At 53.4% G+C, this 27,290-nt stretch overlaps 2 protein-coding genes across 2 annotated transcripts; one reads left to right on the top strand and one right to left on the bottom strand.

The window, feature by feature from the left end:
- Positions 1 to 2,360: 2,360 nt before the first annotated feature.
- Positions 2,361 to 8,849, bottom strand: LOC128809926 (uncharacterized; the record flags this gene model as incomplete). Its single annotated transcript, XM_053982355.1, is given in 13 exon segments — positions 2,361 to 2,459; positions 2,461 to 3,404; positions 3,407 to 4,076; positions 4,079 to 4,229; positions 4,607 to 4,646; positions 4,649 to 4,747; positions 5,032 to 5,141; positions 5,460 to 5,644; positions 5,646 to 5,660; positions 5,800 to 5,942; positions 6,045 to 6,144; positions 6,395 to 6,484; positions 8,727 to 8,849. Coding segments are annotated over 13 exon segments (2,703 nt in total), but the record flags the coding sequence as incomplete, so codon positions are not given.
- A 7,666-nt stretch (positions 8,850 to 16,515) lies between these two features.
- LOC128809925 (maestro heat-like repeat family member 5) lies at positions 16,516 to 27,041 on the top strand. Its single transcript, XM_053982354.1, has 12 exons — positions 16,516 to 17,046; positions 17,340 to 17,404; positions 17,519 to 17,939; positions 18,615 to 18,739; positions 18,943 to 19,127; positions 19,210 to 19,347; positions 19,617 to 19,731; positions 19,903 to 20,040; positions 20,273 to 20,449; positions 20,569 to 20,724; positions 20,873 to 20,974; positions 27,033 to 27,041. Exons 1-12 carry the CDS (start codon positions 16,929 to 16,931, stop codon positions 27,039 to 27,041), a joined length of 1,749 nt encoding a protein of 582 aa, XP_053838329.1. The 5' UTR covers positions 16,516 to 16,928.
- Positions 27,042 to 27,290: the final 249 nt, after the last annotated feature.

Genomic DNA, 27,290 nt, shown 5'->3' with positions numbered 1-27,290 from the left:
GGCAGGGCCTTCCTAGTTCCCATGGCAACACTAAAAAAAACTACTAACTCTAGCTAAGTACCGATATTGAAATGCTAATTAGCTAATTGCTCTGTTTGTTTTCTCTAAACTACCTGGAGATAACTGGCCTCCCACCCCTCCACGCTGCCATTCTGGGACTAACATGCAAATAAAAACCCCATAGGATCATGGGAGCATTTTTAGGAGATAAAAAGGACTATAAATCAAAAACTGAACACAGTAGAGGAGTCTAGACGAATGCCCTAGCTGAGGAAGAGGGAAACACATCCCCTGATTGACTTTTACCCGCCGCTGTCACCTAAGAAAGAAGACTGTATTAGGCTCTGAGAAGCAGGGCAACAGAGACAGAGAGCCCTGGTGCTGCCACCATGGAAGGAGCGAGGACAGCTGTTGCTCTGGACTTCAGCAACAGACTCTGCATGCCACGCCTCCTCACCCTCTGGCCACCGGTGTGCTACAAGGAAAGAAGAAGGGACAGCTGCTGCTCTGGACTTCAGTGACAGACTCTGCACGCCTCCTTCCTTTCGGCCGCCTGGGAAAGCTACGACTGCAGGGGCGAGCTCTGCGTCGAGCCCCCTGCCCAGCTGATCTTTTTAATAAAGAGCTGAACATTTAATAAAGGCATTAGCCCTGTTCATTTCACCGGACAGCTCTTTTCCCCTCAGCACCATCCAGCTGCCACCAGCAGCACAAAGAAATCATGGAGCAGAAATGAGATGCTGCCACCAGAACAGACTTTATCTGTACAGCCACGAGGTACAAGAGATCAGACACCAGTGACAGAGCACAGGGAGGTCTGTCACGGCCCCAAGCAACAGTGTCCCCAACCCAAGGCCCACCTCTTGCAACACTGGGAGCCCCTGGTACGCCCCCAGCAGCGTTTCACAGTCACCAGCATGAGAGGCTAGTGAGCAGAGTCCATCCTGCCGCTTTTTGGATCTGGATCATGGCCAGTCAACTCCCTGCCCGACCTAGGTGCTCCTCGAAGCCACCTTAGAGTGGTCCAGCATGTTTCAGCATTGCTCTGCTCCCAGCCTGCAGAGAGGAGCTTGACCTTTCCCAGGCCCCATGAGCGGAGGCAAGGCTGGGCATGAAGGAAGAGATCCAGGGAGATGAGGCCACTCTACACCGGGACATGTGGGCTTGCTGCTGGCCCTGTGCTGATTGCCTGATTTAATTTGATCTGCAAATGCTTAACACTGGTATGCGAGGCAGATGTGATGCTCAGGCTGATGGGTGCATGAGGGGAAGGTGTGAATGTCCCCAAGAACTCTGACCTCTCTAACCCAATGTTGCAAGTCAGTGTGGTCTCAAATCATCCCCACCCTCCCCCCCCAAAAAAAAAATCATTGCTTTTTTTTTGTGGATTTCCCTGATGGATCTGCAAGACTTTGTTCTCATGGTGGGGAAAAACCAATTCATTCAAATCTTAGGTTACGTATCTAGAAAAGGAAGAGAATTCAACAAAGTGGTTGTTCTGGGCTGCAGAACAATGGTTTGAAGGGCACCAAGTGGGTCTGAAGTGAAGAGGCAGCCAGTGGTCACTGCATCCCTCCCTGCCTTTCCTTCTCACTGTTTTGGCAAAACCACAGGGGGAAGCCCCACTCTTCTCTGTCCCATGGCACTGTGGAGCAGAGAAGAGGACAACAAGGACAAGCCAGTGACAAACCCAAGGGGAGCTTGGCTGGACCTTCCCCACCCTGCATCCCAGAAAAGTCACAGTGCCTGGTACCCACCTCTCCCAAACTCCCCTGGGAGGCTGCTGGAGAGCCCAAATCCCCAGGATGCCTCCACTCCCACCAACTCCACCTCTCACTGAGACCCTTCAATGCTGCTGAGCTTCTTGAAGTGCTTGGTAACATCTTTTCCAAAGGATTTGGATGATCTCTGGAGGAGATGGAGAGCACAGGAGGAAAAGAGGCTCAGGCTGGCAGAGATGATGCAGGGGACTAAACAGCAACATGACAAGGGTGGTCCAACACAGGAGACGAGAAGAGCACGCTGTTTTGTTGAGAAACAGCAGTTCAGTGCTACCTGCCTCTGAGGCAGCAGCTCCATCTGCAAGAGGCTGCCCCAAGCACACGGATGTGCCAGCAAGCAATGTTCTTCCTTGGAGCCCAGAAGCCCACAAGCCTCCCCAGAGGCACAGCTGCATCTCCCTGAAAGACTTCTTATGGAACAAAAAGTCCAAACCACTTCATCTTAGACTGCCTGAAAGCACTGGAAGACAAAATCCCGAGAGACCAGGGAGCATGGGACGCACCTGGCGGGTACCAGAAGAGCTCACAGCTGCTGGTGGCTTTTCAAGACAGGGCTCCTGGTTCACATGGAGCCCCAAACCAGGCTGCCCACAAAGGATGGTGTGGCTGCACCCCTGGCAGACCTCCACAGGAGCCGGACACCCCTCAGGTTCTGCAGCCCTCGCACCTCACCTTGAGCCTGGATCTCACAGGTACCGAGGGGCTGCCCAGCTGAGAAGGGAACTGATGGGCAGCCAGGACCCTGCCCGGAGCACAGGGGTGCTCCTGCACCCACCTTCACAGGGAGAGCTGCTGAGCACCTTGAAACCGAGCCCGGTGAGGAGGAAGGTGCTCCAGGGTGGTTCTCAGCAGGGCAAAGCAAAGTGCCTGGCTGCTGGGGAAGGGATACTTTAGCAGCATCCCTCAGGAAGTTGCTCTCATGCCTAAAAAGGCTGTTTCCATAGTGGCACTTGGACAGCACAACGCAGTCCATCTCGTGGGTGCTGGGATCCATGCTGGAGTTCAGCAGGAGTCCGCTGTGGTGCACTGGCCCTGCCCCATGGCTCCTCTGAGGAGCTGCCCCAGCCTGTGGGAGCCACAGCTGTGAGAACCCCTTGTCCTCTCGGAGCACTGCCTGCTCCCCCTCCCAGGAAAAGCTGGGGTCTATGTGGGCTACCAGGGGCTGTTTGGGGAAGCCGCCATGCCCTGGCAGCCTTCTGGCTTCTAAGGGTGCAGGGAGAGCAGCCTCCACATCATCGAGCTTCCCATCCCCAGAGAACAGGGACTGATGCAAGCCCTGGACAGGGCAAGGAAAAGACTGGGAGGGGGGTGGCCACCACAGCCCAGCCCCCGGGGAATTCTCAGGACTGCCACCTGGCAGAGTCTGGGACTCCACGTATGCTCCTGCAGCTTCCAGCTGTTTTGGAACTATGGCCAGCAAAGCCTCCGATGGGCAACTGACTGGGTTTGCCTGGAGGAGTTTATTGTGCCACAGAGTCACCAACGTGTTTGAGTGCAATGGGGGTGAGCAGCTTGAGCCCACCAGCTGGCACCCAGGCTGGCTCTGAGCAGTAGGAAGAGTGTTATCTACAGGACCAGAGGGGGTAGCTTCTGCCTGAAACGCTTGGTTTGCCAGCTGAAGTCTGCAGAGGATTTGCTGCTGGAGATGGGAACAGCCAGCACAGTCCCTGCCACCGGCCCGGCTGGGTTAAACGGGACCTGCTGCTCTGGCTGGGCAAAGCTGCCCTCAGAGGTAACGGAGGCTACGGAGCCCACGGAGCCCACAGCCCCCTGGCCTCCCCATGTGCCCGCTGCCTGGGGCTGTGCTGGGAATGCTGAACCAGCTGCCCAGCAGCGCTGGAAGTGAGCCATAGCACTGTTTTCCTCATGGCAGTGTGGGAAGTCCAGGCTCTTTCCAACACCCTCCCTGGGGAGCATCTGCTCTATATAGGATGTCACCTTGGTGCCCGGCCTCTGGCCAAGCCCCTGAGCTAGTGGCTCCTCCTCTACCCCCAGGCTGAGCAGATCCTCCTCCCACTGCTGCAGCTCTGTGCTGTCCACCTTTAGGGTCTGGCAGACGTTTCCATCCACCTCACTCTTCTCAAAGAGGGTTTCGATGACCACCAGGAGGGAGTTGCTGTCCTCCTTGGCCCTGCTGACATCCTCCTTCTGAGTCAGCCCATCAGGCTCAGGAATGAGAGCTAGCAGGGAGACCTGAGGCACGTTATCAGCGTGGGAATTGTATACGGATGCATCCTGCTTCATCATGGCCCCAAGGAGAGAGCTGGGGTCTACCAAGCGCTGCTCTGACTTGACTTGGAGTTTGCTTGCACCTGCAACTCCTCCTTGGCTTGGAACGAGTCAAAGAACCCAGGAAGGTCATTCCCACACAAGACTGCTTCCCCTGTGGCAAAGCTGAAAGGCAGCGGCAAGTTTCTCTTCTGGAGATGTTCCTCCCCTTCTTCATTCCTTCGGTGTGGAGGCAAAAAGGGATGGAAACAGCATGAGCAGCTCCTCCAGGCCAGGCAAAACCTCCCTTCTGACAGCAAGAGGGGAACTCACAGCCCTGCCCTGGCTTTTCTAGAGTAAAAGGGGGCTGGACTGGGCTGGCTAAAGAGAGCTCTGGGGAGCCCACAGGGAGGTCTGCATGGCTCAGGGAAGGGCTGCTGCTCTCAGGCAAGAGCATGTCCACAACCACCTCCTCAGAGCTGTTTCACTCACACTACAGGAGGACAAATGCTGCAAAGTGCCAACCTCACCTACCCTTTCCTCCACCTTCATGGCCTCTGTGTGCCTCGGGCAGCCCCCCAAGCCCAGAGCAGCTGAAGGGGGCCAGCAATACTCACGACAGGGCTCGCTGGCGGGCGATGATGCAGTTGGGCATCATCGTTTGTACACCAGCCGTGCGTTGGCCTGCACCCACACCCAGCTGCTCCTCTTGGTCAGCAGCCGGAATACCGTCAGCCCGCTCTCCCCTGTCTTCATCACTGGGGCAGGGACACAAAAGAACTGCCACTGACAGAGCTCCTCCACGGAGGCAGACCAATGACACACGCAAGTTGCCACGAAGTTGACTATCACCTCGTGGCCGTGCTACGGGGGCAGGAGATGCAGTGTGCTGTCTCTCTGCCAGCTGCCCAAGCTCATCCAGGAGGAAGAGCCTTTGTCACAGCTACTCCAGCCCCGGGACGGACAGCACCAAGGAGCAATAGTACAGCCAGAGCCTTGAGGGACCCCACAAACACCCCCACAACAGTCCCCCAGCACTCACTTCTCACATGGTGCTCTGCACAGTGCATCATGTCAGCCGCATGAACAAACTGGTATCCGGACCCTCTTCTGCACAGCTCCACTTCTGTGTATCCCAGGACAACCTTCCTCCTGGAAACAGCACAGGAGTGCAGTGACACCAGGGATGCATCCCCCACAGTTGCACCTCACTGGCCAGACCCCCACTCTGGATGGTGCAACCTCGCCCTGGGCTGAGCTGCATCCTCTGTTCCACAAACCACGCAAACCACAGCAGACAAGAAGTGCTGGTGCCCTGTTAACCTGCTCCCTGTGTTACTGGGGGCCTGCAGTAGAGGGACAAAAACATCAGGCCATGGGAGCTGGGTCAGGTGTTCCTTGTCCCCACCAGATCTAGTTTTCTGTCCAGCACCAGGGATTTTGCCACAGGGAAAGTGAGAGATGCCTTACCGGGAATCACAGGCCATGGGAGTGAAGTCCAGCTTGTGCTTTGTCTGGAAGATCAGTGTTTTGGTCTGGAGCTCCAGGATGGAGAGAGGCTGGAGGAGTGTGGCAATGGCAAAGAGAGCAACTGGGGACTTGTCTGCTGCTGACTTTTGCTGCCCAAGAAGGAACTTCAGGCACCCTGTAATGGTGGTGGAAATTCAAGGCCTTACAGGGATTAGAAAATGTGGGTGTGAAGCAAACAGGGTGGTGGGAACTGGCTGTGCTCTCATCCCTATGGGACACAAGTGACTCTGGGGGAACACTCTGCAGGCACAGGAGGAGCAGAAGGGTGTCCCAGCATTACCAAGAATCCCAAGGAGTTATCCAGCAGGCAGCGGAAGCGGCAGGTGAAGCTCCTCTCCACCAAGGATTGCTTCTCAGCATGGAGGTGCTGGGGGCTGGACGTGGCGCTGCGTCTGGCAAGCAGCGGCTGCTCAGGGGGAAAAGCTGGAAAATCAAAAGGAAGCTTTCCAAACTGTGCTGCACACCCTGAGCTCACGGATCAGAGCTGCTCAAGTGAACCCCTGCAGGGATCACCCTGGCACTCACTGTCAGCAGCATGCAGTGGGGTCCTGTGCAGCTGGCAGCGGAAGACGGCCCTGTCGCCCGCATGGATCATCTCGTACACACTCTGGTAGATGAGATCCGACTGGAATGACAAAACAGAATAGTGTCTGCTCCTGGACAGCCTGGCAGAGGTGTCGGGAGGAGGACATGGCAGAAGGTTTCCCTTCCTGGGCACTAAAGTGCAGGACTGAGTGTAAAGAACAGGCAAACTCCAGCTCCTTCCCCTGCCACAGGAGCTGCTGCCCTTTGGGAAGCTTTGCTCTCCATCTGCACCTCCTTCCCACACCAGGACTGCATCCATCTGTTTCCAGCCAGGAAAACATGGTGCTCACCTGGTGGAAGCCCAAGTAGTCCCGCACGGCAGGGGAGATGTAGAAGATGTAGCCATCTCCAGTCACGGCGATGGCAAATCCATTGAGTGCCTGAAAGCAAAAGTTCGGTCCAAACTTACTCTGCCCAGCTTCAATCCCGCTGCTGAACGATGAAATCCCCCAGCTGTTTCTTCAGCATCCAGGGACAGGAAGGGACCTTCTTCCTCAACAAGGAGCCCCACAAAGAAGGACAGCACTTGGTAACCATGCAAGATTCTCTTCTGCGGAGTTTCTTCTTCTCAGCACAAGCAATGATCCAAGCTGGACTGACCACTTTCTCCAAACCTCCCATGGAACCCCCTCTCACTGCAGGGCAGCTCCTGCGTCAGGAGGGACCAGATAGGGAGAGGTTTCATGGAGGATCTGGAGTCCTCCTTTCCAGCTGGGAATAGCTCCACTCTCCTAGGGCTGTGCTTTGGACACGACACTTCTTGTGGGTCCCTTCCAGCTCTGCATATTCTATGATTCTGGTGTCCATTTCAGGCTGATTTTCCTCAAAAGCAAAGCACTGCACTAGATAGTAACTCATGCCCCCTGTTCTTCACTGTGATGTGTTTAATTTATTAGTGAATGGAAGGAGAGAAATTAGGGAAAGAACACCCGAAATGGAATCTTAGCGTACAGATCCAGCTTGCTGAGGGACCAGTCCCTTCCCTTTGTGTGCTGTTTGGGAGCCCCCTGAGGGATCCCAAGTCAGAGATTGCTGCAAATCACAGTATATGCTTAAAATGATCTTTGTGGGGAGGAAAAAAAGCCACCAGGCAGCTCAGCGGGGGAGATTTCTGTCGCAGTAACACCTCATAAGCTTTCCAGATGCCTTCAGTCACCCCAGCCTGCCAATGCTCTGATGGTGATGGCTCAACAAATTGCCATCATATGGTCCAAGTCCACAGCCCTGGGGAGTGCTCAGGAGATGCTGGGGCTGGGGCAGTCACGGGCTCCCTCCTGGTATCCAGCTGCTCCTCTGTGACCATCACACTGGCACACAGCTGGGACCATGGGGGACCTCGTGTAGTCCAAGATTCACTGCCAACAGTCACACTGAGCTCCCAGAAGTCACTGCCTCACCCAAATCCCACATGGAGGCTCCTGCTGGGGGTCTGCTCACACTGCCTGCTGCCTGGAGGGCTCTGCAGGAGCAGGGCTGAAGCAACCAAAGCCAGGCTTAAAGAGAGCCAAGCATTCATCTGCTGGTGTTTGGAGAGGTGGGAGAAGAGGACTGAAGGCCCAGAAAGCCTATAGGAGAGCTGGAGAAGGTGGTGAGGCCCTGGCACAGGGTGCCCAGAGAAGCTGTGGTTCCCCTGGATCCCTGGAAGTGACTAAGGCCAGGCTGGATGGGGCTTGGAGCAACCTGGGATAGTGCAAGGTGTCTGTGCCCATGGCAGCTCATCACAAGATGACCTTTAAGGTCCCTTCACACCCAAACCATTCTGGGATTCTGTGAAAGGCCAGGCATGGGAGATGCCAAGAACACAGAATGATTGAAGGTCTTGCACAGACTCGTCCTGCAGCCCCAGTAAGCATGTTCCTCAGCTGATGTGCCCAGATGCTTGTTCAGCAGTCAGCCTTTCTATGTGACCTTCCATGCCAGGCCCTTCCAGCTGACATTTATAGATGGCAGCCCAAAGCAGCAGCACTGTGGGAGGCTGATTCACCAGGCCCTCGTGCTCCGAGCTTCACTGTCAGCTGTTTCATGAGACACACGTGGCCTTTCTACAAAGCATAGCTCTCATTTCCCACTGGTTTTGTCCACCACTGTTGCCCAACATCCAAGTGCTCTTCTTTTCTCCCCCAAAACCTACAAACTGAAGCTGGGCTTTTCCCATCCTAGGCAGGCTGTGAACTCATCCCTCCAGAGTTCACACAATGCCCCAGGTAAGGCAAGGAGTTCCTGGGGGATGTTTTGTCCCACAGCTCTCAACATTCTCCTCTTAGCCTTTGCTAAAGATAATGAACCAAGCCAGCACCTTGGGAACTACTCAGGGATCAATCCTTACACCACCATATGACATCCCTGAACCTCTTGGTTGGGATGGAGCTTACGTCCATGAGATGTAATATAATCAAAGGGGCAGCAAATTGCTGTGGGATGAGAGGGAATGGTGGGAATGGGGATCTGGACCCATCCCAGCCAGGCAGTGCCACTGGTCTCTGTCCCCAGGAACTCATTGCCTGCAGGAATCACAGTGAAGCAGCTCTGGGCAAGGCAGGGTCTCCTCCCGCTCCACAGATGCGACCACAAGCTCCAGAGCAGCTTGGGGAGACCCCAAATGACCAAGCCACAGCACCATACCTGCAGCAGTAGCTCCCCCTCAGGAAACAGCTCCCTGTCACCCTGCGGCTCTGTCCATCTGTCCCCTCCTGGGGGTCTGGGCTGATCCATGCAGCTGCCAACGTTTGGAGCTGTAGCTGCAAGTGAGAAGGCAAGAAATCAGTGTGGAAGAGGCAAGGCAGGAGCCTCCCACTTCTCCTTCCCACCCCAGGGCTGCTCATGCAGCTACTGGATGCCGTGGACCCAGCGCAGTGTGGAGGAAGGTGTGACCATCAGTGGGAACTGGCACAGAGCCCACTTACAGAGCCATGCCCAGCTTGCCTGAGGCTTCCTCCAAGAGATTCTTTCCCCTGCTTGATCTCATTTCTGGGAAACCTCACTCCTGCCAGGGTGTGAGGCAGAGATGCAACGGACAGAGGGGGGCTGAGTGCTTCTCTGCTGCCCAGGCTGGAGAACACCACCCAACACAGCCAGGAGGCTTCTGGTTAGAGCCTGGCAGAGCTGGAGTTGGCTCCAAGCCACCCCACTGGGGTGCTCTGTCTGCTCCGCTGCCCTTCAGGGTTAGAGAATGACAGAAACAAAGCTTCCCAAAGCACCTCAGATGCCATCAAAGCACCCATACTTGTTTTCTCCCTTCCACCTTTGGCTGCCTGGAAGCAGATCAAGAGCTGGCGGCCATGGTACTCCCAGTGACACCTGAGAGCTCTCAGCTCCCAGGACTTGCTGCCATGACCTCCCTAGGCTGATTCAGGAGCTGCCTCATGCTTCAGCACTGGATGCCTTCAAGGCAACACCCCTGGGTGCAGCCAGCATGAAACCTCCTGCTGCCCTGCTTGTGGGACCTCAAGCATCACAGGACTCCCACAGAACCAGTTGTTCAGGGAACAGGAATGAGGACAGGGGCTCCCAGGCAAATCTCCAGCATGATCCTTTATCTGCTGATTATCATTGAAAAAACTCAATCCAAGCTCACCTGCCAGCAAAAGGATGATTTTCAAGACATGTCTTTGTGCCAGCTCACACAAAAAAAAGGAAAATCACAGAAAAGCTCAAAGCAGCTCCTGTGTAGGAGCCACCCCACATCTGCCACCACCACCAGCAGCTCATGCAGCTCCCTGAGGACCGACTGAGCTCACACCCCCCGTGTAATTCACATCCCAGCAGAGAGCACTGCCTGCCCCATTTCAGCCCCGGCTGTCAGATGGTGCTGGATCCAAAGGGAAAAGATCCTCTGAAAGCTGGATATGAGGAAGAACCTCAAACCATCCCAAGTCTGACCATACATTTAATTTTCTCCCTGGCAGAAGCTCTCACTTCACCACTGAAATGTTTTGAAGGTTTGTTTGGTTTCTTCCCTGGTAACACTAAGTTCAAAACCAAATTTGGAATCTAAAGCAGTTTCATGTGCAACTGCTGATCTGGGACATTTTGCTTTGCAGCAAATGTGATGGATTGGCATGCTTGAATTCAAAACTAATTTGGAATCAAAGCATCCCTGGGATGTATTTACACCCGGAGCCCGAGTGTCAACAAGTACCCACCCGTGGAGGCTTTCATCAACCAAGGTATGGATACAGTAGGGTTAGGGTAACTAGCTGCAGGTCTTGCACAAGGTGACACAAATAGCAGTGGAGAGGGTGCTCTGGAGCAGAGTCAGCCTCCATCTCCATCGCTGGCAGAGCTGGGATACTTCTTGTTCCCTCAAACCTTCAGTACTCCTTGGAGATGCTCAGGCAGCATCTCCACCTTATCCATCAGCCGTGGCTTCTGCTCTTTTCCATCCTGTGCTGTCAGACCAGCCTGCTCAGGGGATGTGAGACCTCTGGGAAAGGTTGGGAAAGACGAGATTCAACAGAATCTTTGCTTGGAGACACCAAGCAAAAAGCCTCCTCACATGATAGCCGAGTGATGCTCAAGGAAAAAAAATCCCATCGAGACCACATGGCTTCAATTTGCACTTCATGGAGTGTAATAGTTTCAAAATGAAACACTGATTCTCATTTAAAATGTTATTTCTTTTGAAGGGTTGACTCCTCTCGAAAGCATTGAAATGAGGCAGGCTGGCAGGGGATTTCAAAAAGAAGCAAGTTCTTCCAAAATAAAGCTCTAAAAGGGCACAGAACTTTTTGAGAGCATGCACATCCTGAGAGCATCTGGTCTCCAGCTCTCTCCCACAGCATCCACCAGCAGTATCTGCAGGGAAAGCTGGGGAGAGCTGCTGTGGCTTTCAGAATCCAGCAGGAAATACCCATTTTGTGCTTTCCAGCAAAATTTCTTCACCTCTCCCACTGATCTTAGCAAGGGGCTTTTAATCTCCCACCAAAGGTGCTCACTTCCCCTTCTCTCAAACACAGAGCAGTCCATTTTTGCAGAGCTGAGCTCAAAAATCCTCCAGAAGCTGTCTCCCATGGGACACACCTGACCTGGGGAGAAGGTCTGGAGCATGGAGAGAGGGGAGGAAACTCAAAGAGATGTTGTCTGCCACCAAAGGACTGGTGGTGTGGAGCAGCTGGTGGTCATATCCAGCCCAGTCCTCACCATCCACAGCCAGGGGCCATGTTATTCCTGTGGCTCTCCTCCTTCAAACAGGTCTCTGAACTCATCCTCTCTCAAACTGCCAAGAGGCATCGGGACTGGGAGCAATCCCAAGAGAAACCCAAGCACTTCCAGGTAGAGGACTCCAGGCCTATGCAACCACCAAGGGTACAGAGACTATTCCCAGTCACTTTTTGACTTGGAAGGGAAAACCCAACATTTTAACCATATCCCAGCTCATTTACAACACAGGAAACCTCATGGGAAGGAGGGGTCACTCCTGAAACATCCCCTTGCTTGAAACAAGATGGGGAGATGCCACCCTCTGGAATCCCCCCCGGAGCTACGGATCCCTCAGCCTGCTGAAGCCAGGTCTCCAAGGGGCCAATGGCTACGATGGACTGGAAACAGTGGCTGGCAGGAGGAAGAGAGACCCGCTGGCTGCCAGGCAGGACAAAGCAGGTGACGAGCTGTATTAAAAGCTGGCTAATTCATCCCATTTAACACACTCCTTCTAATGGAGCAGTTCAGACTCCCACACAAAGCAGCTGAGACCACAAATTAATGGGATTAAAGGAAACAGGTCCAACATGTATCCAATCGATAATATACCCACAAAACAAAAGTAACTGGCTAATAAGACAATTCACATTTGCTGTTTGTGCCCAGTTTTTCCAATCTCCTGCAGTGCATCTTGCACAATTAATGGGAATTAACATGTGGATGTGGTGCTTAGGGACATGGGTTAGTGGTGGGCTTTACAGTGCTGGGTTAATGGTTGGACTTGGTGATTGCAGAGGTCTTTTCCAAGCTTAATGATTCTGTAATTCTATGAAAAAGACCGTGGCAAAAGCCATCTGCATTACCAGGTAAGTCCCAGGCATCTGCTGGAGCAGGTGTGGTTGTCACTTACATTTTCAAAGTGCTGGGACAGAGGCTGTGTGTAATTCTTAAGACAGTAAGGGAAAATCCAGCTCTGTCCTGAACCAGCCAGAGCACTGCAGGGTTCCTGCTGCTGGTGTGATCCCCAAAGACTGCAAGGCTTTCACTCAGCCAGGGAAGATGCCAGACAGGATCAGTAGAGCCTCCAGCATCAATGAATCAGGATGTGCCCCATACATCCCCAAGAGCACCCCCCTATGGATTGGCTTTCTTGCCTCTGCAAGGAGGTTCCTAAGCCCTGCAATGGAGGAAAAAATTCCAGCAGGAGAAAGAAGGGAGAAGGAGCAAAGTCATCTAATCTCTTCACTTTTTTGCCCATCACATTCCCAAAGAAAAGCAGGGCAAGGCAGCCATGGAGACAAAAACACATCCCTTGCCTCTGGCATAGATTTAGCACTGAAAATAAAAGGTTATTGGTAACAACCCCAGAGCCAGATCTGCTCTCTCAGACTGGGTTACGCTGGGGGGAGTTGACAAGCTTCACGCATGGCAAACACTTCTCTTTGAACAGGTTCTAGAGGTACCTGGCATCCAAAAACCAGGAGCTCCCAACTCTTCAAGTAACACCAAGCCACACACAACCATTTTTGTCTTGGACCCAATCCCAAACCCTGTCAAATTAGCACTAACCTTTGCCTCAGCTGTTTAACAAAGGCACGGTGCCAAGCAGAGCAGGCTCATGCCATCCAAGTGAAACAGACAAATGCCAAACCCACAGATTATAAACTGTTTGGAAAAGTCACTCAATGTTTTCCAAGGCGCACAGAAATGCCCTGGGGAGCACTGGCATCCCCAAGTCCACATCTGTAGTAATATAAAAAGGTAAAAGACACTTTCTAAAGCTGAGAAAGGCTGGGAAATTTATAAACCTTCTCATGAGAAAGCTAGGAAGTTAAGAACCAAGTGAATACATTGATATTTATCACGAGGAACAAGAAAGAACAAGAACTTATTGATAGCTCAAGATGTGAGAAGTCCTAGATATATGCCTTGCAAAGATAGAAAAAGTTTCCATCTTAAAGAGTGAATAATTGTGTATTGTTTGTGGTTCATAGAAGTCCTTTTGTTAACGTTAAACCCACATGGGTCCTTTTGTAACTGGTTAGAGTATAATGCATTTACACCTTTTCTTTTCTGCTATTGATTCAAAGAATATGTAGAAAAAGGCTTTGCATGGGCTGCCATCTTGCCTCTGATCTGTGTTTGCATGGATGTTGTTATTTTCCTGTGTCTCTTACTTTTTGCTTGTATGATACAGACAGATAATAAATCCTAAGTCTGCAACCAGTCAGGGTCCCATCCCGTTTGTGAGACACGGACTGATCCGGCACAAAGAGGCAGTGAGCAGCTTCTATTGGTAGAGGGCCTGGGGCTGTAGGTCTGAACCTTCATCTGGAAAAGCACTTGGGGGAATATGAGCTAGAGCTGGAGTGCCTGTCCTGAAAGGACCTGAACTCCTTCAGCCTTGCCAACATTTCTTAAGGCTGTGTTGGTGTTCCCCGGAAAAGCTGCACATTTAGGGAACCGCCTTTGGAGGAAGGGGGCTTGCTTCTCAAGGAAAGTGCTTCCCCAGGGAGCTCCCAGTGAGGCAGCTGCAAGTGTCCCCCTTTGGCTCTCTGTGCTCCTTTCAGTCCTTGAAGGCTCATTGCACTTGGCAGAGGGGCAGGAAGAAGGCTGTGAAGAGCAGCTTTGGCATCCACCTGGAGCTGCAGAGAACAACCCAAGCACCTGCAGCAGGATGTGTTACCCCCCTTTGGACAGAGGTGTGAGCAGAACCATCTCTGTCCTGCTGTGAGCAGCAAAGCTCTCTCTGGGAGCTGTGAATTCAAAGGCCTTTACACACTCACATTTCACATCTTCCCTGGCTGCTGTTGTCCCATACTGGAAAAAGCAAGATGTATTCTATTTGCCATCTGTAAGGCAAATTGTCTTGTGTTGTCTTGTGTTAAGTGGGCACTTGTTCCTTATCTCTTCCACAATCAATCCTTCCTTATGGGGAGACATCTGCTGATAAGGGGCCATTGAGTGTCACTGCATGACTGATAAGAACTCTAACTTCCCATTGGGAGAGGCTCTGGCCAGAGGGAGGAGCCAAGCATTCCTACCTGCAAATATAGGCTTGAAATTCTGGCCCAGGAGCACAGCTTTTTTGCGCTGGATTTTCCCAGAGGAACAGCTGCCTCTTCCACTGCCTCTTCAGAGGAAGACTGCACCCTTTTCTACAAGATCACTACTCCAACAGAACCACACCTGACACTCCAGGAGGACTGCAGCCACAATTCCAATTGCACTGCTACCAACAACCTGACCAACAGGGTGTCAGGTTGTATTCTGACTCTGTTCCTGTTGTTTTAGTTCACTGCATTGTTTATTTTATCTTTTAATTTCTTCCCTAGTAAAGAACTGTTATTCCTGCTCCCATATTTTTGCCCAAGAGCCCCCCTTAATTTCAAACTTCTAACAATTCAGAGGGAAGAGGTCTACATTTTTCCATTTCAGGGGAGGCTCCCGCCTTCCTTAGCAGACACCTGTCTTTCCAAACCAAGACAGCTGTGTTTCGACTCTCGGCAATACGCATTTGCCTCCTGCTTGGTGGGAGCTGCTGTGGCCCAGGACCAGCCCAGAGCTGGGCTGGGTGGGCCAGGCAGCGTGGAGAGTCTTGGCTGATCTTGGTGTGTCCCTGGCCTCAGAAAGGTTTGGAAGGTTTGCCTCCCCAAGTGTCCTGCTCATTGGCTCTCCCTGTGCATCTTGGAGAGCACAAGGTAGGCATTTCTGGCAGCTGGGCATCAGCAGGCCTTAAAATGGGGGCGGGTTGTGGAGCGAGCCCAGCTGAGATACCCTGAGAGGAGCCCAGTGCTCCTTGCTCCTCTCTGCTGACACGGGAGCGTCTGTCTGCTTTCGGGACGGCCCTGGCTGTGTCAGGGGTGCTACGTGGACACGAGACAGCCGGTCCTGTCCCGCTGGGTCCCAGCAGTGCCTGGCAGCAGTTCTGAATCCACGTCAGGATGCTGGCCAAGAGAGGCCCTGGAAGCTGAGGCAGCTGACTTTAAGCTTTTGCAGATACACGCAGGGGATGGCCAACAGTGTTCCCTCAGGATACTGCAGTCCTGAGGGGCCTCCCCAGAGCTGCCTGATGCCACCCACTCCTTGCGGCACCAGTTGCTTTCCTCTGGAATGTTCTACCTCCCCCGAGAGGGAAGAGGGAGCTGGAGAAAGAGCTTGCCAGGCTGCTCTCCATCCTTTCCCAGCAGCCCTGGCTGAGTGGAGAAGTCCGAGCTGAGCGCAGATGTGCCAATGGAGCAGCCGTGCACAGGAAGGCTCGGTGGGAAGGATGAGCCAGGATCCATAGGCCTGGCAGCCTGAGCTTGCTGCCAGGGAAGGCCTTGGAGCGGATGCTCCCGAGTGCCATCCCACAGCACGTGCAGGGAACCAGGGGGTCTGCTGGAGGGTGGGAAAGCTCTGCGGAGGGACGGGGACAGCTGGGGCTCCTGGTGGGCTGTTGAGGGCTTCTCTGCGGGTGTTTGCAGGGGGTTGGTGTTGGGGAGCGTGTTGGGGAAGGAGTTGTCTGCAAGGTGAGAGGTCTAGGCTGGAATTTGAGTCAGCTTGAAGGCAGCATCTGTGGTTTGGCACAGCTTTGCTTATGGAGGCCAGAAGGAATATCTGTGACTATTTCTCTTCATGGTCCTGATTCTCCTGCAAGGAACAAGATGGGAGAGATGTACTTTATTGGCCACTTAGATATCTGTACTGGGGGAGGACGAGCCCTTTGTCCATCTACTCATTTGTCTGGGCTACTTTTGTACCACTGAGTGGACTTTCATTCCTTGAGAGCTTTTATTCCTTAAGAGAATTACGATATTATCATCCCTTCATCGAAAACCATTTGCACACCAAAGAATGGCCTTCTTTTTGCCTCTGTATAGTGCTATGTTTCAAAAGGGACTTCCAATGGAATGTGTTAAGGCAAATGAGTTGCTGCTTTTAGGTGGGAACAAACTTCCAAATCATTCACATTCTCCGGCAATCGCTATTAATTTGAGAAGTTTGCAAATTTTGGAGCTACTTGATCCCACAGAACACGGCAGGGTTTGCTGATGGTTTGAGTTGTTCCTAAAGATCCTGTTGGGCATTCTTAGACACTTGGGGCCAGGGATTCCTTCCAGCCTGGGCCACTTTGGGTGGGGCTGGGGGTGGCCCCAGGGCAGGTGGCAGTGTGTGCAAGGGCCCTTTGTGACACGCTGCAGCACGGTCACCGTGTCATGGAACAGGCCAGGGTGTCCAAGAACCCACCCTTTGTGACACGTGGTGACATAGGAGCTGGCGGTGACAAGAGCACGCCACAGTGCTCGGAGCAGGCGACGGGACAGGACAGGACAGAGCGGTGCCGTGAGGAGCCCTCGCACAGCGCGCTCGTTCGTGTCTGACCCGGAGCTTTTCCGAGGCGTTATTCCTGCAGGTGACCTCGTGGCAGGACTGCGGGACTTGGCAGCCCGTGGCCTTCCCGAGGCTTTTCTTTTGCAGGTGCCTGCGAGGCCAGACTGAGGGAATTGGTGACCACAAGCCTTACGAGGAGTCTCCTGTCATTGTGGCAGGAGCCCTCAAGACCAGAGTGCAGGACTTGCTGTCCTGCAGCCGTCCTGAGGTTTCTCTGCCTCAGATGCCTTCAAGGCACAACTACACGACTTGTTGACTCAGAACTTCACCCTTCCATCTTCCTTCAAGGTGCCCTCAAGGCCAGACTCTGGCATGGCAGACAGATTTCTCAGTGTGTTCAAAGTTATTAGGGGGAAAAAAAAGAAACACCCTGGAGCTGACCCAGCACAACAGCATGAAGAAGCGAAGCAGTTCCAGACACTGCAGGATGGTGAGTGGCAGAGCTGAGCCACAGGGCTGATGGCTGCAGTCAGCTTGGCCCCATCCCATCCCATCCCATCCCATCCCATCCCATCCCATCCCATCCCATCCCATCCCATCCCATCCCCTGGGGACAGGCCCATGGACAGGATGGAGGAGGGGCCGGGCAGACACCCCACAGTGGCCGTGCTCCATCCCCTGGGGCATTCTGGGGCTCTCCCTGCCTGGGGAGTGCAGGGCTGGGCTGCGTTCTCCGGCCTCTCCCGCAGCCCCTCAGCTCTGGCTGCGCTTGCTCTTTGCCAGATGCAGCCCTGGACCGGACACAAGAGCAGGAACCCGCCCGTGGCCGCTTCCGCAAAAGCCTGAAGGTACCAGCAGCCATCCCCACCTGGGCTGGGCCTGCTGTCACTGCTCAGCCCAGCACCACGCTTGGAGCACTCCATGGAACATCCCGGGCTTCCCTGGCCTTTCTTCTCCTGCAGATGTTCCGGCAGTTCCTGCGCATTCAGCGTAGGAAGACCGGCAGCACAGCAGCTGCGGGCGCAGCCGAGCCTGACTCGGGGCTGACCGGGCTCCAGGCAGAGCCTGATGGCAGCCCAGACTTGGCTGAGCGCTCAGAAGACGCTGAGACCTCAGAGACTGAAACCTGGGCAAAGGCTCTTCTCACATCAATGACTGAGGACGTGGCCATCACAAACAACGACAATGAAGAGACTCAGGGCATCACAACTACTGACACCAGCCCAGATTCACTGGAGCACTCAGAAGACTCTGAGGCTGCAATGAACGATCACAGGGCAAAGGCTGACATGGCAGTGACAGAGGATGTGGCCATCACAAACGCCAACACCGCAGAGACTCAGGGCCTTGCAAATACTGACACCACGCCCACTCCCACTCTGAGTCAGGAACTCATATTTGACTATTTCAAGGAGCCTTGTGTTTCTTCTCACCAGCAGCAGCAGGTAAGCAGCCTGGGTCCACACCTGGAGGCCTCCCAGGATGGTGTGTCCCCTCAAGCCATGGTCTCTGGGCCCCCTCAGCCTTTGAGGCCAGCACAGTGTGGTGGGAACAGAAGCACTTCTTGGGGGAAGCTGGGGAAGTTGTTCCTTTGGACAGCGCTCCAAGTCTCCCCCATGCCTCCTCCAGGTGCCAGCCAAGGTGAAGAACATCCACCAGAGTCTCATGTCCCACGTCTATGTGGATGCCAGGCTGCAAACGGACATTGTGAGGCTGGCAGAAGAATACCCTGCTGACGTGGTGCTGACCCTCCTGCGCTGTGCCCCAACGTGTGACAGGTACGGGGCCCACGAGCCTTGAGAGCTCAGGGCTCAGCAGCCTTTAGGGCCCGTGGCCCTGCACAGCCTGTCCAACGGTCTCTGCCAGACAGGCAGAGAGGCCCAGGACCCTCGGGCCCCTCTGTTTCCTGAGCCTGCTGCCAATGCTCCCCCCCTGCCCTTCAGGGCACCAGGCCTCTGTCACCTGGGCCCCCACAGCTGCACAGGGCATGGTGCTGTGACTGAGATGCCCCTGACACAGAGCTGCCATCCCACAGAGCTGCTGCAAAGATGTGGAGAGCCATAGGCTCATCGGGACCAGCACTGGAGAAAGCGCTGCCAACACTGCTCTGTGTGATGGAGGACTGGCCTCTGCACAGAATGTGCACCTCCGATGGGGACAACAAGGACCTTTTTGCCCTGGCTGTGAGTTTCTGGGCCTTTGCTCAGCCCCAGGTCACCTCTCCAGCAGCTCACCATCCTCTCCACGCCTCAGGCGCTGGGCTGAAACCTGGCCTAGGGGCAGGCTCAGGGGGCACCAGGCCCGCTGCTCCCCCTGCCTCTGCCCTTGGGCCCTGCCCCATGGACACCTCGGCACTGAGCGCTGCCTTGGGCTGCTTCTTTTGCAGGCAACTCTGGTGATCTGGCTGATTGTGCCTGAGTGCAACAAGGCCATGATCCCTTATTCTGGGCAACTGTTTGTGGCTCTGCTCTCCCATGTTGTCATCACCACACAGCAGATGCCACCAGAGGAAGTTGATAACTTCTGGAGTGCATGCCAGGAGAAACACCGCCTTCCCTACGAGCCCAACAGGTCCCAGTCCTCCTGTCCTTCCCGTGCCCTTGTGGCCAGCGGCAGTGCTCCCAGTGTGACCTGGGCTTTGCTCTGCACACAGGTTTGCAGTGCAGGCCATGAAGGATCTGCTCTGCCGACTGCAGTGTGACCATGTGGTGGTGGCTATGGAGCGCAAGGGGTGCTGGGACATGATGCTGTGTGCTCACACCCAGCACTATGCCATGGGTCTGCTGGCCAGGTGAGACCCCCTTCTGCCCACTGCCCCCAGCATTTGTGCCCTGTGCCCCACACAGTCCCTGTGCTCATGGGCCAGAGGGCCTCGTCAGCGAGGGATGGCCAAGGAGACTGGAAAAGGCTGGGAGAGGAGGGTGCCCAGAAGGGGCTGCCTCTCAGACGGTCCACATCCCCTCCAGGGATGCTGGGGAAAGACCAGAGCTCTGTGAGTCAGTGCTGGGAGAGCTTTGGTCTCCCCACCTCAGGGTCTTGATGCCTTTTTCCTCCTGCCAGGGAGATGTGCAATGTCTTGGTCCCCTTCTGTTCCTGCATCACGCTCCACTTGCTCCGGCAGCTCAGCAGGGAGGAGCCGTGCTGGGATCTGCCCTTCCTGGCATTCCTTGTGGAGGTGAGCCTGTTGGCCAGCGCTGCCTCGCTGAGCTGCCTCCCAGCTCTCTGCCCTCTCGTAGCCACAGCTGCCAGGACAGTGCCCACGCCCTGTGCTGCTGCCTGGGCCCAGCCCTGTGCGCTTCTGGGCTCCTGCCGGCCGGGTCCCCTGTCACTGCCCTGTGCCTTTCAGGTCCTCGAGCGCCTGGACATGAGTAAATGTGGTGGCAGCGTCCTGAAGATCATGTCAAGGTACCTCCGGAGTGAATGCAGTCAGAGGCGTCGCCTGGCGCTCAGAGGCCTCGTGGTGCTCAGCAAGGATCCCTCGATGGTGAGAAGGGGGCAGCGGCTGAAGCTGCGCCGGGCAAAGCAGCCCCTTGGGCTGGCAGGGCTTCAGGAGCTGAGGCAGCTGCTCCCAGCTCTCCTGCCTCACCTGCCCCAGTGCTTTGGGACAGGCCTTTGGCCTGTGGGCCCTGCAGCAGCAGGGTGGGGTTGCAGTGCCAGGGCGCTGCTGGCCGTGCAGCCGTCCATGGCTTCCCAGCACAGCCTTGTGTTCCACCCAGGCCAGAAGAATGTGCAGCGTGTCTCAAAGCCTTCTGCAGCTGCTGGGGGATGAAGATAGAGAGGTGGTCAGCATGAGCCTCCGTGTGTTCACAAATGTGCTCCAGCACAAAGACATCCTGGTATCCAGCACCACTGCCCCGAAGCTGGCTGAGGCTCTCCTGCTGCTCTTTGACCACGTAAGGTTCTGCATCCACAGGCATTGGGTGCTTCCCAGAAAGTTTGTGCCCTGTGGATTTTCAGGCCTTTGCCCAGGTGGGCCTGGAGTAGCTGGTGTAGGTCTTTTCCTTTCCTCTAGGACAACAGCCATGTGCAGTTGCTCTCCATTCAACTCTTCTGTAAGGTGATGGACTTGGTAGTGGATGAGGGAAAAAAGTCCCTGAAGACAATTGTGAACAAGAGCCTGGACACACTTTTCATCTACTGTCATGATGAGAACTGGCACGTGGCAAAGGTGAGCATTTCTATGATGCTGGGAGGGGGCTCGGCTGCCTCCTGCCCTGGCGCCTGGCGGGCTGCAGCCTCCTCCAGGCCTTGGCACAGGGACAAAGGTCTTGTGCCCTGGGCTGTGGGGCCATCTCGGGGTCTCTGCTGCTCTCCAGGCCTCTCGGGAAACGCTGCATTGTGCAGCCAAGTTTCTGAAGAGGAGAAATCTCAAACAGCTCCTGGAGAAGGAGCATCTGTGGAAGTTTGCTGAGGTCCTGGTAAGGATGGCCTGGAAGGCCCAGGCTCAGGCTGGAGAAGCCCCATGGGCACAGTGCTCAGTGTGTGGGCTGGCAGCTGTGCCCCTGCCCGCTGCTGCAGCCAGAGGCCGCGCGGGCTCTTCTCCAGGCTCCCGTGGGTCCCAGCCGGGTGCCGATGGAGCCCCGGCCCAGCGGGGCTGCGGGGTGGCACCGCGGCTCCCCGGGCAGCAGCCGGCCCTCTGCCCCCTCCAGAGCCCGGCGCCAGCGGCTGCTGGCCGGGCCTCAGGGCTGTGCGGGCAGGGGAGGCCGGGGCTGGGCGCAGGGAGTGCCCGGCCCAGGGGCTGAGCCCACGCCAACCCTTCCCTCCTGCCGCTCTCTCCAGCTGGCAGAGGACAGGAGCCGAGCGGCCGAGCACCTGCGCCGGGCCCGGCCCTACCTGCAGAGCCCACAGGGGCCCCTGCGAGAGGCGGCCGTCAGGTTCATGGGTGAGCCAGGAGCCCGGGCTCCCTCCCCGCCCCGCCGGGCAGCTCGGCCCCAGCCCCGCCTTCTGCCCCGGCAGCGCCATCCGGGCCCGGCGCCACGGAGCCCCGCCTGGCCTGGGCGCTGCTGTCACCCTCCGGCAGCCGTGCCCTTGGGCGGCAGCGTGCGGCAAGGGCCCGGGCTGAGCCCTGCCGGGCCACGAGGCCGTGTGGCCACTGGGCTGGCAGCGCCGCTGGCAGGGAGCTGTGCCGCTGGGCCGTGACAGGCTCTGTGTTCGCAGGGATGGCCGAGCGCAGCTCGAGGGGGCAGCAGGGAAAGCTCCATGCCCTCAGTCAGGGTGAGTGAGGGCTGCGGACTGACAGCGGGGGCTGGCAGGGGAGGTGCGATGCTTGGGCAGGGAGCTGCAATCCCTGTTTTTGCTGTGGTGGGCTTTGCTCCTTGTGTGGATGAGAGTTGGCATGGGCAGAGCACAGAGAGATTTCAGGATCTCGGAGGGTCAGACTCATGGGAGGCTGATCCAGTTAACACCCCTTTTTCTTGTGGCCATGGCTAGAGCTGGGTGGGATGGACCTCGCAGGAAGGTCTGCTAGGATTCCCACAGATCCTGGCTCTAACCGGGGCTCTGTCCCTCTCTCTTCCAGCCCTTCAGGCCCTGTGGAGAGATTACAGTCCTTCCCAGACAAACATAGTAGTTCATGATACATTCAGTGAAAGAGCTGCAGAAGTGGCTCAGAGGAACCAGTGTCTGCATCAGGCCTCCAAATGCCATGGAAGATGAGACTACCTTGAGACCAGAAGAGACCAGCTGGAGCTCCAGGCACAGCTGATGATTGGCACAGCTGACCCTGTGGGAAACCTGCAGGGCTTCAGCCCTCTCCCTGCTTATAGATAGCTCCTTCCCTCCAGCCCTCAGACACTGCCCATCCCCTTTTTTCCCTTCCACTCTCCCTCCCTGTTGACAGCTCTTTCCCTCTAGCCCTCAGATCCTGCCCATCCCATTTTTCCCTCCCACCCCATCCCTTTGGTTTGTCTTCTATTAATAAACAGTTTGGCTTTTTCACTTTGCCTGCATCTCTGTGGAGATGAAGTGACACAAATCCCGAGCCCTTGGACACACAGGCCCCTGCTGCCGTTCTCTTCCACGCCGTGTTTTGTGCACACGCACAGAGCAACGAGGGCAGATCAGGCTGGAAAGGTGCCTGTGCTGAAGGTGCAGTTCCACAACACTGTGGAGTTGCAGATCTTGCCGAGCACACGGAAGGCCGGCAGTGGGACAAGGAGCCTGTGTGTCAGGGACTGAAATCGTGTCTAAGGCCCTGCCGTATTTGGTCTGCTGTTGTGCACATCAGGCAGGTAATGAAGAACAGACAATGAAGGAAACCTTATTGTGAAATTACTGTGAATTTGACCCTTAAAAGAAACAATGGGTTGGTCAATCGAAGGGAAGTTAACCTGTGAAAGAGGAACAATAGACAATGGAGCTGTGCTTGGCGTGGAAGTGGTATCACAAGCCATTGCAGCTCATCTCAGGCGCTGGCCAAGCGTGAGATGACATCAGAACTGGAAAAACTCCACTCCAGAGGAGGAGATGTCAGGCCTGCTTCTGGGGTGAAGGGACGAAAAGGCCAAAATGCACGTCCTTTTGATGCAGGGGATGCCCTGAAGGTGGGTGGCCTGTCTGCCCCTCCCACTGGAGCACAGTGGTGAGCCCAGCTGAGAGGAGCCCAGTGCTCCTTGCTCCTCTCTGCTGACATGGGAGCGTCTGTCTGCTTTCAGGACAGCCCTGGCTGTGTCAGGGGTGCTACGTGGACACGAGACAGCCGGTCCTGTCCCGCTGGGTCCCAGCAGTGCCTGGCAGCAGTCCTGCATCCACGTCAGGATGCTGGCCCAGAGAGGCTCTGAAAGCTGAGGCAGCTGACTTTTAGCTTTTGCAGGTGCCTACAGGTCAAGGCCAATGGTGTTCCCTCAGGATACTGCAGTCCTGAGGGGCCTCCCTAATTCAAAGTAATCAGCAGACAAATGCATTGTCCCCTAAAAGCCCTTTTATTGATCTGGCGGGAGGGCAGGGGGCTGCACCCCACTAACACGCTTCTCTGCCATGTATCAATTTCAGTGCGTTTATGTAGGAATTGTATCAAAAATACCATCCATCTTTACCCTGCTGCGGTGATTCGATAGGCAGGAGGTTAGAAATACATTCTGTCAGATTCCTGTCCTCGAAGCTAATGCCCAGGCGCTGTCCAGGAGCAGTGTTCATGCCCTAAAGCAGCACTTCCTCCTCATGGTTTCCCTGCACAGGGCTGATTCCGTACTTGCCCTTAGTTCTTCTGGTAGACTATGTCTAAAGCTTTTTGTCAAGTCACTCTCCTGTCAGGTTTGGCCCTCCAGCTTTTCCTTATGCTAACTGGTGCTAAGTAGTTATGTATATCTGTGCTAAGTACTCGTTTACTTCTGTGAATTGCTTGTGCTTATGTCAAGCAAAGACCTTGTTTCATTCTCCCCTTCTCTTTATCCTGATGCAAATTCTTTTGCAAGATCCTCTCCATAGTCCACAGTACATGTTGCAAACAGGCTTAGAAAGAAACTTTAAACTAACAAAAAGGAGGCATGTTGATTAAAAAAGTAAGCTTGTTTATTACAAAATGAACAACTGGAAGCAAAAACCTCGGGCTGGTCCAGATACTGTTTCAACAGCTTAGTAATTGTAACCTAGGGGTGTTTCCAGGGAAAGCGGCTCCCAGGAAAGACGCGGGAGTTAGACACCCCAGGCCTTTTCAAGTCTCTCTCTTGTCTCCTGATTGGGGCGTTCAGGATCCGTGCTGTGACAGGTCTATTTCTCCGTTGCTGATTGACTTATAAGTTGGTGCAGTCTTGGCCAATCATTTTGGAATTCTCACCTCCCATTGGTTGGTCTCTCTTCCAATCTTGATTTAAGTTGTGGTTGTGTTCTATGATGGAATACTCCTGGAAGTTTCTCTGCCCCTGCACAAAGATTGGCACCCCATCTCCTCCCTGGTTCCACTCCCCCTTTATACATGAACCACACTACTGGGTTTTCATAGAACTAATCACACTTTGTTACTGGTATTAACAACATTTAACTTTGTAACAACATTTAACCATTGTCAACTAAGTTCCCCAAAGGTTTAAATTTTATTTTTGTTCATAACAATCCTCCCTCTAATTCTTTGATCGGGCTTGGCCCGCATCAGCCTTAACTTATCAAACTGGACTTTCATACTTTCAGTAAAATTCTCTTAACTTCTGGTATTTCTCATACATCTCTTTTGCGCTCTCTGTTCCTTTTCTGTCTTGGTTTTCTTTCATCATCATAATTTTCTCATCTGTTGACCTTTCAAGAGAAGTCTGGACAATGTTATTAATCATTCTGATAAGACAAGGTATTAAACAAGGAAGGAAAATTAAATTTATGAGTGCCCCCCCCCCCCCCCCCTATAAGCAGTATCTTTTTCCACCATTCTCCATTGCAGATGTTATCCCACCAATTAGCTTTTATCAATGGGGTCCATCGTTGTACTGGTACATGTGCAAGTTTTCTAATCCTGGTGGCTATATTTTTAATTAGGTCCCCATGATCATCAATTTCTAGACAACATTCAGATGAATTAAACTTTCCACATACCCCTCCTTCTTCGGCCAGCAGGTAGTCCAAGGCTAGCCGGTTCTGATATATGGCAGTCCTCATCTGGCGGCTCTGTACTGATAACAAGGCTAAAACTAAAGCTGTCTCATTAGAAACTATTCCTAGAAGTGCTTGTAACCTTATAATTCTGTTCAACATATAAATGGGGGTTCTATACCCCCATGAACTGTCCTGGGCCCAGGTGGCAGGGCCATAGGTTTCAATAATTCTCTCTGGGGGCCACTCTTCGTCTCCCCAGCTCTGGGTTCCTCCAATTAGATATCTCTTTTGACATTTTAATTCATCATAGAGGGGTACCCCTAAATCTGGATGGTCATCTTTTGGAAGTAAAAAGAATGACACTCTTATTACACCTAATGTACAACTGCCCTTCCAGTCTTTTGGTAGCATCACATATGCCATCTTTCCACAAATCCAAAACAATCCTTTCGGGCCTTTCCAGAATTTTAGTGATCTGGTATTTCTAACTTCATTTTTGTTCCAAAATTTAGACAACCAGGGTTCGTCTTGAACTAGATTCGGTTCTTTAGCTAGACACTCCTACAACTATTCTCTTTGTATATATGAACAGTTTGAGCCTGGCTTTTGTTTTTGTGCCCAATACAGATGTTTACTCTGGGGAATCCACCACTCATGGGTATCATTAGTAGTTAGATACCTTTTACAAGACAGTTCACCTACATAGGAAAGAAATTTCAGTCCTTTTCTCCATATACATTCTTCCCTGATTACCTCGGACTTTAAGTTCCAAACTTCTTCTGCATTCCAGATGTCTGGTTTTCGATCTCTATCTAGGTTTTTCATCGCTTTTAGAGTTTCTTGAGGGCTGAGTGCGATTCCTTCCCAGGGCCATATTTCTGACCTCCCGGTATCCCCACATATCCAGCGTATATTCGATACGTTGAACTCATGGCTGATTCTTTCTACTAGATCTGAAAACAAATTCTTTCCATTCGGTAATTTTGTTTCTACCCCTGGTTTATTCACCCTTTTAATTTCTTTTTCTTTTATTAAGTCCAATCCTTTAATGACCTTATTCCCTGGTTTCTTGTCAGTGCATAACCATTTCTCCCTTGTAGGGCATTCCCCCACTAGTTTCTGTTTAGGGGTCCATTCATTTTCAAATAGCCAATAGGTTTTTCCATCTTCTACACAGGTTTGTAATTGTGACAAGTCAACACACTCAGGGTTAAGATTAGTGTGGAATCTGAGAACTGCGCTTCGCGCATTTCCGGTATAGACAGCATGATAGCACTTATCACAGGAGTTTGGTGAGCTCTCCTGGAGACTCACAGTCATTATTGCTATCAACCCCCATAGGGGTCCAGTACAGGTTACTCTCTTGATTCTCATGGTCCTTAGTCAGCTTCGGATGGTAAGAGTGCTGTCACCTGATCTGGGCTTGCCCCCTGTGCTTACGTTCTTACCGGTATCCACGTCTCACTCCACTCTTTCCCTGTGTCGACTTGTTATTTTTTCCGTTTTAGGGTCAGATCACTACTATGGTGGGCGAATGCTCTATCTTATGGGGACTTCTTGTCACTGATTCTGTAATGAGAAATACCAGAAATTGTAATTAGTTGCCATTAGTTGAATGTTTTACTTTTACTTCTTAAAATCAAAGAGATGCTTTTCTAACTTCAACAAATATTTTCAATAGTAACACTTGAATAAATATGACAATAAATATTCATATAACTCTTTATCTTAACTTTTACACTAATACTGGATTTAAATAGGATATTAAACAACAGGTTGATAAACAATATCTTTAAATAACAGTTCACAAATTACAACATTAGAACAACACTTATAAAAACAAGAGGTGCTGCTTGACGTTAGTCGAATTTCCCATAGTCTATTCTGTGGGAGCCGGAACTGGACTTTTGACCCTGGTAACATGGGTCCACCCTTTCTCTTGTGTTCTTTTTGCAGTTTTGGTAGTCAATGAAACTTGGTACGGGCCTTCCCATCTGGGGGTTAACGGCTGTTCTTTCCACGATCTATTTAATACCCAATCTCCTGCTTGATATTTATGGATTTTAAAATCAATAGGAGTACTTTGCGGGAGATAGCTGCGGCGTGGGTTTTTGCTCTCCCCGGCTGCACGCGGCTCTTGGGAGCCTGGCTGTGGCGTAGCTTCCACGTGCTACCGGGGTTTGCTGCCGCGGGTTCCCGGACACGGCTCCGTGT

This window comes from Vidua macroura, chromosome 7, assembly GCF_024509145.1.
Source record: "Vidua macroura isolate BioBank_ID:100142 chromosome 7, ASM2450914v1, whole genome shotgun sequence".
Lineage (NCBI taxonomy): Eukaryota > Metazoa > Chordata > Aves > Passeriformes > Viduidae > Vidua > Vidua macroura.
The sequence above is the reverse complement of the archived record's forward strand: the minus strand, read 5'-3'. Positions and strand labels throughout refer to the sequence as shown.

Excerpts from the sequence above, each read along its gene's own strand:
- LOC128809925 (XM_053982354.1), top strand. The coding sequence starts at position 16,929 with ATGGCAGACAGATTTCTCAGTGTGTTCAAAGTTATTAGGGGGAAAAAA. Across the intron at positions 17,047-17,339 it reads GTTCCAGACACTGCAGGATG|ATGCAGCCCTGGACCGGACA; the intron begins GTGAGTGGCAGA and ends GCTCTTTGCCAG. Across the intron at positions 19,128-19,209 it reads CTTCCCTACGAGCCCAACAG|GTTTGCAGTGCAGGCCATGA; the intron begins GTCCCAGTCCTC and ends CTCTGCACACAG.